This window comes from Cervus canadensis, chromosome 11 (genome assembly GCF_019320065.1).
Source record: "Cervus canadensis isolate Bull #8, Minnesota chromosome 11, ASM1932006v1, whole genome shotgun sequence".
Lineage (NCBI taxonomy): Eukaryota > Metazoa > Chordata > Mammalia > Artiodactyla > Cervidae > Cervus > Cervus canadensis.
In genome coordinates, this window is record NC_057396.1 from 4663152 (window position 1) to 4679164 (window position 16013).

The 16013-nt window shown below is 38.6% G+C and overlaps 1 protein-coding gene across 1 annotated transcript in view; it reads left to right on the plus strand.

Moving 5' to 3' along the window:
- The window catches only part of MMP20 (matrix metallopeptidase 20), a 57900-nt gene that overhangs the window by 34405 nt on the left and 7482 nt on the right, over window positions 1-16013 (plus strand). Inside the window, exons 7-8 of the mRNA XM_043482237.1 lie at window positions 1970-2106; window positions 3079-3235. Coding sequence (XP_043338172.1) covers window positions 1970-2106; window positions 3079-3235 — 294 coding nt within the window. The remainder of the gene's footprint in view (window positions 1-1969; window positions 2107-3078; window positions 3236-16013) is intronic.

Genomic DNA, 16013 nt, shown 5'->3' on the forward strand with positions numbered 1-16013 from the left:
GCATATTTGGAGCAATTTCTCAGAGCCATCTGAGGTGCTGTCTCCCAGCCTACAGTCCTCATTTTGCCCCCAATAAAACTTAACTAACACAATAACAACAACAAAAATACCTACAGTCTAGATAAGGCTGTGATGTATAGGGCTTGGGGAGAGGAAGCTTACCCTCAATAGACTCCTGCCACACTGAGTATTATCTATGGTAGGTGCCCAAATAATTATTTTTAAAATGGACAATATCCAGCCAAGCGGCACTTTATAGTTTATGATGCACTTTCACATGCTTTATCTCTGTTGATCCTCTTAGTGATCGCATGGGACAGGCCAGGTATTATTATTTACATTTAAGAGATTATGAAACAAGCTTGGAGATAATGGTCAGCATTAGAGGTGCAAAGACAGCTTTCAGTTTTCTAAAACACAATGTGCTTTCCCTTCTGCACCATGATGCTGCTTAGGAACATGAAAAAAATATTCCTCTCTCTCAATAGAGCTGTTCTTTGGATTTCATCATCAGCTCACCCAGATAGCCTCACCAGACCCCTATATGCAGCATCCCTCTTATGGGGTACACTCTACGCTCCTGAACATCATGCACTTAACTCTGCATTGCACAAATTATAATGTCTAATTGGGCTTCCCGGGTGGCTCAGATGGTAAAGAATCTGCCTACAATGCAAGAGACCTGGGTGCAATCCCTGGGTTGGGAAGATCCCCTGGAGGAGGGCATGGCAACTCACTCGTGTTCTTGCCTGGAGAATCCCATGGACAGAGGAGCCTGGCCGGCTACAGTCCATGAGGGTCTCAAAGAGTCAGACCGGACTGAAGCGACTAAGCACACACAGTGTCTAACTAGTTATCCACCTCTACTACTAGATGATAGCTTCTTGAAGGCAGAGCCTGAATCTTGTTCAGTGTTTCATCCCAAGGTCTAACTCAGTGCCTGCTGATAGGTGCTCACAAATATTCGTTAAATTAACTGAAGCTCAACAGAATGTTTGAGGAGTGCCTAAATTTACCACGTGGAAAATTAAAAGTCAAAACTTTCCCTTAAGTTCTCTGTCCACAAATAATTTTATGTGTTGATTCTAGCTTCTATTAAGTCAGTAAACTATTCATATTTTATAAGAATGATTTTAAACTCAAAAATTCAAAATAGACCACATTTACATTGAAATTTTCAGACCAGTACCCTCGTGTATACTCCCACAATTTTATGTAAATAATATTGGGAAAATGGATGGTTAAGCTGCTAAATCTTAAGTTAATGTATAGGTACCAGATTTGTGTGAACATGTCATTAGGTCCTAAGATATAAACACTTTCAATAGATAAGTAAATAGGCAACATAATTTATAATTGTTAATGTTTTTGCTGTTTTTACTGGAAGTAATTAGCATCTCCAAACCACAAAAGCTTGGCTTATTTATATAATACTCACAAAATGCACCTGAATGGCTACCTTTATGAGATTTTAATTTTCAAAAGATCTGATTCATGTTGATGTTTGGCAGAAACCAACAAAATTCTGTAAAGCAGTTATCCTTCAATTAAAAAATAAATTTAAAAAATTTTAAAAAACCACAAACACACACACACAATAAAAAAATCAGAAGAAGAATGGGAAATTTGTAGCAAATGATACTTAGAATAGGAAGGTGCACAGCTTAAGTGTATACATCATTGATGTCAACCCCTGCTATTTCCTTCCATTCTTTGAACATCCTTAAATAAATGAAGGAAAAAGAATTACAGAGATGCTAAAAGAATGAGAAGGAAAAAGAAACGGATTACTAAAGCCAAAATATATATATTCTACTTAAAAACAAGACATGGAAAAAAAAAAAAACAAGACATGGGCAAGAGGCATTTAGAAATTGCCTCTGAAGTGTGGTTTGCCATATATTGCAGTCCAAGTTCAGTTGAAGATCTGAGTCAACCCTGATCTTATTTCTTTTCTGTCACCAAATAGGATTTTCTGGCGTCGGCAGGTTCACTTGATGTCAGGGATCCGGCCCAGCACCATCACCAGCTCCTTCCCCCAACTTATGTCCGATGTGGATGCAGCTTATGAAGTGGCTGAGAGGGGCACAGCCTACTTCTTTAAAGGTACGCTGAAGATCGCCAAGAAAGAAGTGGCGGGGTACAGGATACGGTGTGTCTGGAGCACCCAGAACCATCAGTGTTTGTTAGTGACCACAGAGCAATTCCAGCCATTCCTGCTCCTCAGACTGGGGATGAAACATCCCTCTACCGTACTGTGATGCTGACAACAGTGACGGTGACTATCAAACTCTCCCAGAGCCAAAGATGCAGTCCGGTGAGGCTCGGTGATAAGCGAGTGTCCGGGAAGCTAGAAACCTGCTCCCTGCCCCGCCCTGCCACCCCCTTCCCCAGACCTCTGCTCTGAGTGACATGGTATTCTCTGCTGAGAGCCTCTAATTCACAAAAGTCAGCGTGGAAACCTCAGCAAAACAGTACAAGCATCTGGGAGCAGAGAGACGCCTGGACTCTGTCTCTAGCCCTTTACTATTTGAGTGCCTTAGGGAAGTTATCCAATTGCTCTGTATCTTCATTTCTTCCTGTGCAAAATAGTTATAGTAATAACAACCTTGAAGATGTGACTGTAGCTAGCCAATGGAAATTGTCCAGCAAATGTTAGCTATCAGTTTAGATTGTATTTTCTTAATGCCAAGGGCTGAGGATAGAAGATTAGTGCCAATTTAAGCAAGAATCAGCATTTGTGTTTCACTTGCCCCTTCCTTCTCTCTCACACATATATAAGACTGAAATGAGATTATACAGATGAAAAGTATCTTGAAAAAAATGAATGTGTTGCATTTAAGACACAGTTGTATCAGTATTATTGCCTTCATAAGGCATAACTAGGGATTTCTGCCTCCAGGGCAAGTTTTAAGTATTTTACTGAACTGAATAGAGACTTGTATCTCCTCCTGGGTTTTAGCCATGGCAAATATCCCATAAACTAGCCCCATTTGTAATCCTGCATAGAAATCCTAATGAGTGAAGGGCATCACTAAATAGTACAGGGTTTTTGTAAACTTTAATTTCTGGTTCCAGGACCCCACTATTGGATAACAAGAGGATTCCAAATGCAAGGTCCTCCTCGGACTATTTATGACTTTGGGTTTCCAAGACATGTGCAGCGAATAGATGCCGCGGTCTATCTCAAGGATGCACAGAAGACCCTTTTCTTTGTGGGAGATGAATACTACAGGTATGGCTTTTCTCTTTGTGATTGTCCAGCTGTATTCAATGAGAAGGAAAAATCCTTTTGCTGAAAAGAATGCAAGGCAAATTTACAATAGGCCCATTGACTCTTCTCAGTCACTAGGGTGTCATTTACTGATGGTTGACACTGTCTTCAAGATACAGAACCATCCAAATAAGTGAAACATTCATTCAATAATCCCATTGTTTGGTGTCTAACACATGAAACATCCTAATCTTTCAAAGCACTCATTAGCTGGATACCCAGGGGCCTAAAATAGAGGAGGTACTATTCCCAATACATACCTACCATGAATGCCTTGAAAGAAGAACTGATTCCTTCTTACGTGAGTATATCTTATTGATGCATGAATATCACTGCATTCCAGAATGCTCTGTGATTTTGTACAAAATGAATGTGGTGATGACTGTGGGGCTCTTTGAAGGAAATTTTTGCTGAAAGGCAAAGGCCTTATTGCTATGTTCTTTAACCTAGAACATGAAAATTCTTCTCATCCAAACAAAGATCATGTGTAATTTCCAGGCCTGTCTTATAAAAGGTTGCTATGAGCAGATTCAATCACTGTACACACGGTCACACCTTGTCTCTCCTGCCTCATCTCACTACCTTAACTGGGTACAACTTTGTCAAGCTCTGCCTCTACACCTTCTCTAGTCACAGTTCTCACTTCAGCATTCCTTGTCTTTCTGAACTTTAATAGAGAAGCAAAAACGGATTCTAAACAGGTAACTATGCTAAACTCTGTAGGTCTATGTTAGGACCTTGTTGGCAGTGGAAAACAACTCAGCTTTGGTCTAAGGGTTTTCATTTTATTTTATATTACCCATTTTTAATGACCATATCTGTGGTATAAAATAAATTTATAAATACATATCTATCATCTTCCTCTACTTCTTCAGTTTAGAGCTGAAAACGTAATCTAACAGAAGCACAGATATACTTCAGGAAAACTTATTTCATAAAAATGAATGTCACATGTGGACCCTCCCGACTCTTCTGAGGCACTGAGAGCCTTGGAAGCGTTGCTCAAAGTGTCTTGTGTTGTCATGCGTTGACACTTCCAGTCCAGTGTTTAACCACTAAGCCAGCTAATTTTCTTTCATAACTTCCTTTATAAAATAGGAATAGTTATTCACTTATTAAGTCCCTAGTATCTGCTGGCCATGTTCTCCAAAGTTTTTCTTCAAGATAAGGTGGCTGTCATCACCATGCTGACCTACAGGGAGATACATATTAAGAAACTCAACTCCCATTTTAGGTTTTCAGAGAATGGTGTCCAGAGATGGAGTGTATGAACTGGCATGTCAGAGTGTGAGTTGTGATTATCCATTTAACTTGTCAAAGTCTGTTCACAGCTTGATTCTCCCTGGGGGGATTATCCACTCTCATGGTTTCTATTATCCATTCATTGCCTAGGACTCTGGTTCTAGTCTTTGGACTAATATCACTACCCACTAGAACCCAAAGTCAAACACATACCTCCAACCAAGCAGGACTGAGGCTGAACAGCTAACATGAGGAGCTTGGTGAAAGGTTTTTAATTCTCTGTAAATTAAGGAATGGGAGGGAGAGGATCTCTGATATTAATGATGGCTAATAACCCCTGTGGAAATAATACTGAAACTTTCCAACTGAACCTCTATGAGATTCTATTAAGGAAAAGTCTTTGGCAATCTAGATAAAACAAATCAATTGAAGGTTGGCCTAGGACATTAATTCAAATATTAAAGAGCTCATTTTGCCAGAAAGGAAAAGAAACCACAGTGGCCACTTTTGATATTAACCTCCCTGGGTTACTGAGAGTATTTAGTGAAATAATGGATGTAGCTACCTAATACACTGCCTAACATATTGCAGGTGCTCAAAAAAGTAGCTCCTTAGTAATGAAAGGAACTTATATGGTTGTTGTTGGCCAGTCGCTCAGTTGTGTCCGACACTTTGCCACCCCATGGACTGCAGCACACCATGCTTCCTGGTCCATCACCAACTCCCAGAACTACTCAAATTCATGTCCGTTGAGTGGGTGATGCCATCCAGCCATCTCATCCTCTGTTGTCCCCTTCTCCTTCTGCCTTCAATATTTCCCAGCATCAGGGTCTTTTCAAATGAGTCAGCTCTTTGCATCAGGTGGCCAAAGTATTGGCGCTTCACCATCAGCATCAGTCCTTCCCATGAATATTCAGGACTGATTTCCTTTAGGATGGACTGGTTGGAATCCTTGTAGTCCAAGGGACTCTCAAGAGTCCACTGTTCTCCAACACCACAGTTCAAAAGCATCAATTCTTCAGCACTCAGCTTTATTTATAGTCCAACTCTCACATCCATACATGACTATCGGAAAAACAATAGCCCTGACTAGATGGACCTTTGTTGGCAAAGTAGTGTCTCCGCTTTTCAATATGAGGTCTAGGTTGGTCATAGCTTTTCTTCCAAGGAGCAAATGTCTTTTAATTTCACGGCTGCAGTCACCATCTGCAGTGATTTTGGAGCCCAAGAAAATAGTCTGTCACTGTTTCCATTGTTTCCCCATCTATTTGCCATGACGTGATGGGACCAGATGCAATGATCTTTGTTTTTTGAATGTTGAGTTTTAAGTCAGCTTTTTCACTCTCCTCTTTCACCTTCCTCAAAGGCTCTTTAGTTCTTCTTCGCTTTCTGCCATAAGGGTGGTGTCATCTGCATATCTGAGGTTATTGATATTTCTCCCAGCAATCTTGATTCCAGCTTGTGCTTCATCCAGCCCTGCATTTCACATGATGTACTCTGCATATACGTTAAATAAGCAGGGTTCCCAATTTGGAACCAGTCTGTTTTTCCATGTCCAGTTCTAACTGTTGCTTCTTGACCTGCATACAGGTTTCTCAGGAGACAGGTCAGGTGGTCTGGTATTTCCATCTCTTGAAGAATTTTCCACACATTATTGTGACCCACGCATCAAAGGCTTTAGCATGGTCAATGAAGCAGAGGTTGATGTTTTTCTGGAAGTCTCTTGCTTTTTCGATGATCCTACAGATGTTGGCAATTTGATCTCCAGTTCCTCTGCCTTTTCTAAATCCAGCTTGAACATCTGGAAATTATTGGTTCATGTACTGTTGAAGCCTGGCTTGGAAAATGTTGAGTATTATTTTGCTAGCCTGTGAGATGAGTGCAATTGTGCGGTAGTTTGAATATTTTTTGGTGTTGCCTTTCTTTGGGATTGGGATGAAAACGGACCTTTTCCAGTTCTGTGGCCACTGCTGAGTTTTCCAAATTTGCTGGCATGTTGAGTGCAGCACTTTCACAGCATCATCTTTTAGGATGTGAAAGAGCTCAACTGGAATTCCATCACCTCTACTAGCTTTGTTCATAGTGCTGCTTCCTAAGGCCCACTTGACTTTACACTCCAAGATGTCTGGCTCTAGGTGAGTGATCACACCATCATGGTTATCTGGGTCATTAAGATATTTTTTGTATAGTTCTTCTGTGTATTCTTGCCACCTCATAATATCTTCTGTTAAGTCCATATGGTTTCTGTCCTTTTTTTGTGACCATCTTTGCATGAAATATTCCCTCAGTATCTCTAATCTTCTTGAATAGATCTCTAGTCTTTCCCATTCTATTTTATTCCTCTATTTCTTTGCACTGATCACTTAGGAAGGCTTTCTTATCTCTCCTTGCTATTCTTTGGAACTCCATTCAGATGGCTATATCTTTCCTTGTCTCCTTTTCCTTCAGCTTCTCTTCTTTTCTCAGCTATTTGTAGGGCCTTCTCAGACAACAATTTTGCCTTTTTGCATTTCTTTTTCTTTGGGATGGTCTTGATCACTGCCTCCTGTACAGTGTCACGAACCTCCATCTGTCATCCTTCTAGCATTTTGTCTATTAGATCTAATCCCTTGAATCTATTTGTCACTTCCACTGTATAATTGTAAGTGATTTGATTTAGGTCATACCTGAATGGTCTAGTGGTTTTCCCTACTTTCTTCAATTTAAGTCTGAATTTGGCAATAGGGAGTTCATGATCTGAGCTACAGTCAGTTCCCGGTCTTGTTTTTGCTGACTGTATAGAGCTTCTCCATCTTCAGCTGCAAAGAATATAATCAATATGATTTTGGCATTGACCATCTGGTGATGTCCTTGTGTAGAGTTGCCTCGTGTTGTTGGAAAAGGGTGTTTGCCATAACCAGTGTGTTCTCTTGGCAAAACTCTGTTATCCTTTGCCCTGCTTCATTTTGGACTGCAAGGTCAAACTTGCCTGTTATTCCAGGTATCTCTTGACTTGCTACTTTTGCATTCCAGTCCCCCGTGATGAAAAGGACATCTTTTTTTCAGTTCTAGAAGGTCTTTTACGTCTTCACAGAACCATTCAACTTCAGTTTCTTCAATATTAGTGGTTGGGGCATAGACCTGGATTGTTGTGATATTGAATGGTTTGTCTTGGAAACACACAGAGATCATTCTGTCATTTTTGAGATTGCACCCAAGTACCACATTTCAGATTGTTTTGTTGACTATGAGGGCTACTCCATTTCTTCTAAGGGATTCTTGTCCACAATAGATACAATGGTCACCTGAATTAAATTCACCCATTCTAGTCCATTTTAGTTCACTGATTCCTAGAATGTCAGTGTTCACTCTTGCCATCTCCTGTTTGAAATTATATGGTAATTAACAAATAATTGCTTAAAATATTGTGAAAATTAACAAGTGATTGCTTAAACCTAAATATTCCTATATATAGCAATCCAGTCAAAGAGTTCATCAAAGGGAATTTTCTTTTTAAACACTGAAGTACCTTGACATTGCACTGAAATCTCTGCTTCTGGCAAGGCAGATACAGTACTTTCAGCAATGGGAGTCTTCTATTTTACACTCTCCATTACACACACTGGTTTTCACAATAAGAAATATGACAGATAACCTTGACCTACAGCTCAGAAGTTCAGGAAAAGCTAATGCATCATTTTTATTAATAACTGCTCCCCTGTGTTTGACACATTTTGCTCAATAGGGCCTCATGTGTATGATATCTTATAGTCTATAAAACCCTGTATCAGATAGAAATTATGTTCAGCTGCTAGAAAGAGAGACAGTAATAGTTGTGACTTAAATACCACAAGGGGTTTTTCTCTCAAATATGTAGAATGTCTGAAGTTTTATAGGTTTAGAGCTGGTAAGACAGGTACATGGCCATTAAGGTCCCAAGTTCCTTCTGACATTTTGCTCTAGTATTAACAGGTAGCTTCCACTCATGATTGCCACAGGATTCCAGGTGGCCAGTGGTGCCTCAGTCATTACATCCTATGCTAAATAGGAAGAAGTTGGGCTGAAAAGAAAGAGGAAGGAGGCAATGAAGTTCTGTAGGTAAAGCACATAGACACACCCAAAAATACCGAAAGCTCAAGTTACACACCAATAATTCTATATTGATACCCCTGGGCAGTGCATTAGGATTTACTCTCCTTAGTCATCCCTCAGGTTCTTCTTTGGTCCTTTTGCTAGTTCAGTCTATGGTACAAATAATGTGCCAATTGAAGAGAAGTCTCTAGATATGATTGTTGTCAGGGAAATTCTCCATGAACCCTTAGGGCTGGGGGCCCGTTTTAGTGAATGAAGTGCCATTAAAAAACTACTGAATAGTTTCCTCCACTGAGGATTGAGTGCTGGCTTGGGTCAAGTTGATTCAAGCTCTAAGAGTAAGGGGACTTCACTGGTGGCTCAGGATAAAGAATCTGCCTGAAATGCATAAGAATACCTGCAACGCAGGAGACTGCCTGCAGTGTAGAAGACTGGGGTTCAGTCCCTGGGTTGGGAAGATCTCCTGGAGAAGATCTTCTTCCAGTTGCAGAAATGGCAACCCATTCCAGTATTCTTGCCTGGAGAATCCCATGGGCAGAGGAGCCTTGTGGGCTACGATTCTTGAAGGTGCAAGAGTGGGACACGACTTAGTGACTAAATCACCACCACCACCTAAGAGTAGGAAACCACATGTCAGTGTAACAGTAACTCACAGAGGAGCCGACCACAGAGCTACAAAGTGAAACCCAAATGGGGCTCTGCCAGGCTGATGCCAGCACTGCTGCCCCACCAAATGACACATCAGGTAAGCTTTACTAACAAGGGCTACTTCCCCATTCATCTGTCTGCTTTTATTCCTTCCTTTCCTGTTCTAGACAGCCTCAACGATCCATCCAGTTTCTTTTTTTATGTTACTTCTGCCACCTCTGGATAATTTCTCCCTGTAAGTATTTTCCCTTACTTACTAACACCAGAGCAGTGATTACACCAAGGAGCATCTGAGGCCTCTGGGAGCAAGGGGGTGCCATCAACTCCACCATGCTTTGAGATGGTCATCTCAGTTCAGTTCAGTCAGTCATGTCCAATTCTCTGTGACCCCATGAACCACAGCACACCAGGCCTCCCTGTCCATCACCAACTGCTGGAGTCCACCCAAACCCATGTCCATTTAGTCAGTGATGCCATCCAACCATCTCATCCTCTGTCATCCCCTTCTCCTCCTGCCCTCAATCTTTCCCAGCATCAGGGTCTTTTCAAATGAGTCAGCTCTTCTCATCAGGTGGCCAAAGTATTGGAGTTTCAGCTTCAACACCAGTCCTTCCAATGAACACCAAGGACTGATCTCCTTTAGGATGGACTGGTTGGATCTCCTTCCAATCCAAGGGATGCTCAAGAGTCTTCTCCAACACCACAGTTCAAAAGCATCAATTCTTTGAAACTCAACTTTCTTTATAGTCCAACTCTCACATCCATACATGACCACTGGAAAAACCATAACCTTAACTAGATGGACCTTTGTTGACAAAGTAATGTCTCTGCTTTTTAATATGCTATCTAGGTTAGTCATAACTTCCCTTCCCAAGAGTAACCATTTTTAAAATTCATGGTTGTAATCACCATCTGCAGTGATTTTGGAGCCCCAAAAAATAAAGTCATCCACTGCACTATTTCCACTGTTTCCCCGTCTATTTCCCATGAAGTGATGGGACCAGATGCAATGATCTTAGTTTTCTGAATGTTGAGCTTTAAGCCAACTTCTTCACTCTCCTCTTTCACTTTGATCAAGAGGCTCTTTAGTTCTTCTTCACTTTCTGCCATAAGGGTGGTGTCATCTGCATATCTGAGGTTATTGATATTTCTCCTGGCAATCTTGATTCTAGCTTGTGCTTCCTCCAGCCCAGTGTTTCTCATGATGTACTCTGCATAGAAGTTAAATAAGCAGGGTGACAATATACAGCCTTGACGTACTCCTTTTCCTATTTGGAACCAGTCTGATATTCCCATCTCTTGAAGAATTTTCCAGTTTATTGTGATCCACACAGTCAAAGGCTTTGGCATAGTCAATAAAGCAGAAATAGATGTTTTTCTGGAACTCTCTTGCTTTTTTGATGATCCAGCGGATGTTGGCAATTTTATCTCTGGTTCCTCTGCCTTTTCTAAAACCAGCTTGAACATCTGGAAGTTCATGGTTCACATATTGCTGAAGCCTGGCTTGGAGAATTGTGAGCATCACTTTACTAGCGTGTGAGATGAGTGCAATTGTGTGGTAGTTTGAGCCTTCTTTGGCATTGCCTTTCTTTGGGATTGGAATGAAAACTGAGCTTTTCCAGTCCTGTGGCCACTGCTGAGTTTTCCAAATTTGCTGGCATATTGAGTGCAGCACTTTCACAGCATCATCTTTCAGGATTTGAAATAGCTCAACTGGAATCCCATCACATCCACTAGCTTTGTTCGTAGTGATGCTTTCTAAGGCCCACTTGACTTCACATTCCAGTATGTCTGGCTCTAGGTAAGTGTGAGTGATCAATCACATCATGATTATTTGGGTTGTGAAGATCTTTTTTCTACAGTTCTTCTGTGTATTCTTGCCACCTCTTAATATCTTCTGCTTCTGTCAGTGTTGTCTAAAATTTGTGTAAAATGACTTACAAATGTATAGGTACAAGCTCTTTTCCACTCCTAAATCATTCTGTCTATACAGATAGACTAGAAGCATGATTGACACTCAGTCGTGTCTGACTCTTTGCGACCCCATGGACTATACAGTCCATGGAATTCTCCAGGCCAGAATACTGGAGTGGGTAGCCTTTCCCTTCTCCAGAGGATCTTCCCAACCCAGGTCTCCCACATGGCAGGTGGATTCTTTACCAGCTGAGCCACAAGAGAAGCCCAAGAATATTGGAGTGGGTAGCCTATCCCTTCTGCAGAGGATCTTCCTGACCCAGGAATCCAGCCGAGGTCTCTTGCATCGCAGGTGGATTCTTTAACAACTGAGCTATTAGGGAAGCCCAAAGTAGGATACAGTCTTCCAGATTCTTTCCTTCCTGGATACCTCAAGAATGCTGAAACTGGATCTGTTTATTTAAAGATTTTATAGTTAATCAAAATAGAGAAATAAATAATAGTAACAAAAATAAGAAATATGGATAGATTTCAAAATCTTGTTTTTTAATCTTTTTTTTTTAAATATTACCAAACTACTGCATTCATGCCCGTATTGGTCATGATTACATGTCAAGCTGTGTACTAAGATGTTGACACTCATGACAAGGCACAAAGTTTGCTGTTTCAGAGTGTAGACAGGATTAAAGAAATGTTCATCTCAACTCTGGCATGTTGGATCATCTTTCTGTTGGATCATTTCTGGATGCAGAAATAGCATCTACTTCATTGAGTTGTGAAAATAAATGAGAAAAATGTGAAATTCCTGTCGTATAGTAAGGACTCAATTCTTATTGGGCGTTATTAATGCCCTCAGCAAGTTGTACAGTTGAAAGTAAATGTATAGATAACTAATTAAAAGCAACCCAGATGCCACAAGTGGCCTCATGGAAGACTGTGCAGGGATCAGTGGGGCAGAACAAGAAGGAAATGGCCAATTCTAGCAAAATTGTCCAGAAAGAGTTTTTAGAGGAAGCAATGACTGAGCTTCATTCTGAGAGGTGAGTAGGAGTTTCCCAGACAGGATGGGCAGGGTGTTTTCCAGGCAGAGAGAGCAGTTATGCAAAGGCACTGATGCATGAAAAAGCCTATGTTTAGGAGGAAAACCTCAAGTAGTTCAGTATGATTAGAACGTGGGCTGGGATGAGAGATGTGGCCCAAGGATGGAGATCAGGAAGGGCCTGTGCCTTTCCCGGAGATCAGTGCTAATTTAGAGAAAATAGGGATATCTGTAAAGGTCTTAAACAGGGAAGTAACTCATTAAGGTTTTTGTTATATCACTCTGGAAGCAGTGCAGTTATGTTATAGGGAGACAAGACTGAAAATCAGTCAAACCAGTTAAGCCAGAAGGTAGTGGGAAACATCTTCAGAGTGCCTAAGGAAAGAATGCTCAACCAAGAACCCTATATTCTGCAAAGCTATCTTTCAAAGATGAAGGTAAAATGAAGACATTCCCAAATAAACAAAAACAGGGGATTTATCACTATCATCTTCCTAACAAGAAGTACTAAAGAAAATTCTTCAAGCAAGTAAACCCAGGCAGTAATTTGAAAATTTGAATCCACAGTAAAAAAAAGAACACCAGTAAGTGCAATTATGAAATTATAAAAGATAGTATAAATGTATATTTCCTCTAATTGTTAAATTAGCTGTATAAAATCATATATATATACAATTGTATTGTTGGGCCTATAGCATATAGAAAGATTTGTTTCTTTCTGAAGAAAGCAGAGTATGGTAAGTTAAAATATGTATGTTATGCTCTGTAGCAACTACTAAGAAAATAACTCTATTAAGTGAAGTGAAAAAAATCACAAAAGAAATTTAAATGGTTCTTTGGAAATTTGTAACTAATGCAAAAGAAAGCATAAGGAGGGAAAAGGAACTAAAAAATGTGTGGGATATGTAGAAAACAGAAGTGATATAAATCCCATTATATCAGTAATATTAAATGTGAATAGATTAAGCAATTTAATCAAATTACAAAGGCTGTCATACTGATTTAAAAAGCAAGATGCCACTGTGTACTCAAAGATACAAATAGACTGAAAGTTAAAAGGATGGGGAAAAAAAAAAAATATATATATATATATATATATATCTCATGGAAACCATGGCCATAAGAAAGCCAGGGTAGTTATGATATCAGGCAACAAGAAGTATTAAAACAATACTTTTAAGATAAAAAGTATTACTAGGAATAGACAGGGACAATTTATAGTGAAAGGCAGATTATTCTACTAAAAATATAAGACAACCTAACAATAAGGCCCCAAAATGCATGAAGCAAAGAAACTGACAAAAATGAAGAGAGAAAACAACCTGTGAAATAATCATATTTGGATACGTCAGTTCTTCATGTTCAATAATGGACAGAACAACTGGAAAACAAGACCAATTAGGAAAGGAAGATTTGAACAGCACTATAAACCACCTACACCTAATAGATATCTATGGAACACTTCACTCAGTAAAAGAAGACTACAGATTCTACTTAAGTGTATGTGGAACATTGTCCAGGATAGATAAGAAGTTAGGCCAAAAGAGAAGCCTCAATAAATTTAAAATCATTGAAATCATACAAAATACCTCTTCTGATTACAATGGAATTAAGCTAGAAACAAATACCTGAAAGAAAACTGGAAAATTTACAAATAAATGGAAATTATATATCACACTCTTCAACAACCAATGGGCTGAAGAAGAAATCACAAGAGAAATTGGAAAATACTTTAAGATGAATGAAAATTAAAGCACAACCTATGTTGATGCCGTTAAAGCAGTGCTCAAAGAGAAACTTCTAGCTGTAAATATTCATATTAAAAAAAAAGAAAGAATTCAAATAAATAACTTAACTTTCCACTTAAGACACTGGAAAAAAGATCAAATTAATTCTAACAAGCAAGAAGGAGCAAATAATAAAGATAACAGTGAAAATGAAGTAAAGAATTAACACTTTGAGAAAATCAGCAAAGCTAAATGTGTTTCTTTGAAAAGGTCAAAAAAATTTATAAACTTCTCACTAAATTGACCTAGTACAAAAGAGAAAACCAAAATTACTAAAATCAGAGATGAAAGAATGAACGCAACCATACAGAAATAAAATGGACTATAAAAGAATGAACAATTGTGTGTCAATAAATTAGAAAGTTTAGATGAAATAGACAAATTCCTAGAAAAATACAAAGTGATAAAAAAAGTGAGTCATGAAGAAATAGACATTCTGAATAGACCTATAACAAATGAAGAGATTCAATTCATAGTATAAAAATTATCCACAAAGAAAAACCCACACCTACATGTTTCCTGGTGAATTCTATCAAAACATTTAAAGAAGAATTATTGCCAATTTTTAACAAACTCCTCCAGAAAGTAGATGAGGAAGGAATACTTCCCAACTTATTGTATGAGGCCAGCATTGCCCTTATATGAAAACCAAATGAAGGCATCATAAGAGAATAAAACTTCAGATCAATATCTCTTATGAATATGGATACAAAAATCCTCCAAAAATACTACCAAACCAAATCCAGAAACATATAAAAAAGAATTACACACCACGACCAGCTGGGAATTTTTCTCCAAGAAGGCAAGGTTGGTTTAACATCTGTTCATCTTATAATAACATCTATATTGATTAATTATATCAATTAATATAATATATCAATAGATTTAAAAATTAAAAACCATAAAATCACCTCAATAGATGTAGAAAAAGCATTTGACAAAATCAAACACTGTTACATGATAAAAGAAAATTCACCAAACAAGGAATAGAGGGAAACTTTTTCACTCAGATAGAAAGCATCTATGAATACCCACAGCTGATATCATCTTCAGTGGTGAAAGATTGGATGCTTTCCCTGTAAAATCAGGAACAAGACAAAAACTTTCATTCTCACCACTTCTATTCGCCATTTTACTGGAGGCTTTAGTCAGGGCAATTAAGGAAGAATGAATGATATTAAAAAATGAATGATACAGAAGATGGGAAAGAAAGTAAAACTATCTGTATTTATATGTCATATAATCTTTTACATATAAAAACCTAAGGAACCTCAAACAAAAAAAAAAGCTGTTAGAACGAAATGAATGAGTCCACAAATTTGTGGAGTATATATGCAATATGGAAAAATCTAATGTATTTCTATATACTTCAATGAACAATGCAAAAATGAAATTAAGAAAGCAATTCCATAGCATCAAAAAGAAAAATATACTTAGAAATAAATTTTAACAGAAGAAGTGGGAAACTTATAATCTGAAAACTATAAAACACTGTTGGAAGAAGTTAAACAAGATCTAAATGGAAAGATATCTTATGTTCACGGCTCAGAGCCCTAATGTCAGTGTTCCCCAAATAGATCTATAGACTCAACACAGTCCCTACCAGGATACCACTGGTTTCTCCTTGGAAATTGAGAAGCTGATCTTAAAATCTATTTGGAAAATCAAAAAGCCCAGAATAGCCAAAATATTTTGAAAAAGAGGAACAAAGCTGGATAATTCAGACTTCCTAATCTCAAAACTTACTAGAAAGCAACAGTAATCAAGACAATGTGATACTAATAATGAAAATAGACATATAGATAAATGGAATAAAAATGACAGTCCATATATCTATGATCAGTCACTTTTTGACAAGGATGCTAAGGCCTTTCAATAGGGAAAGGATAAAATTAAGAAGTAAAGCAAAATTAAAAGAATAAACAGAAATTCCAGTTTGTATTTATGTAGTTTGACATGCTGGTAAGATCAAAGAATGGAAATGTCTGGAAGGGAGTTGGACATACAGGTCTTGAATTTAGAGAATTCAGGCTGGATA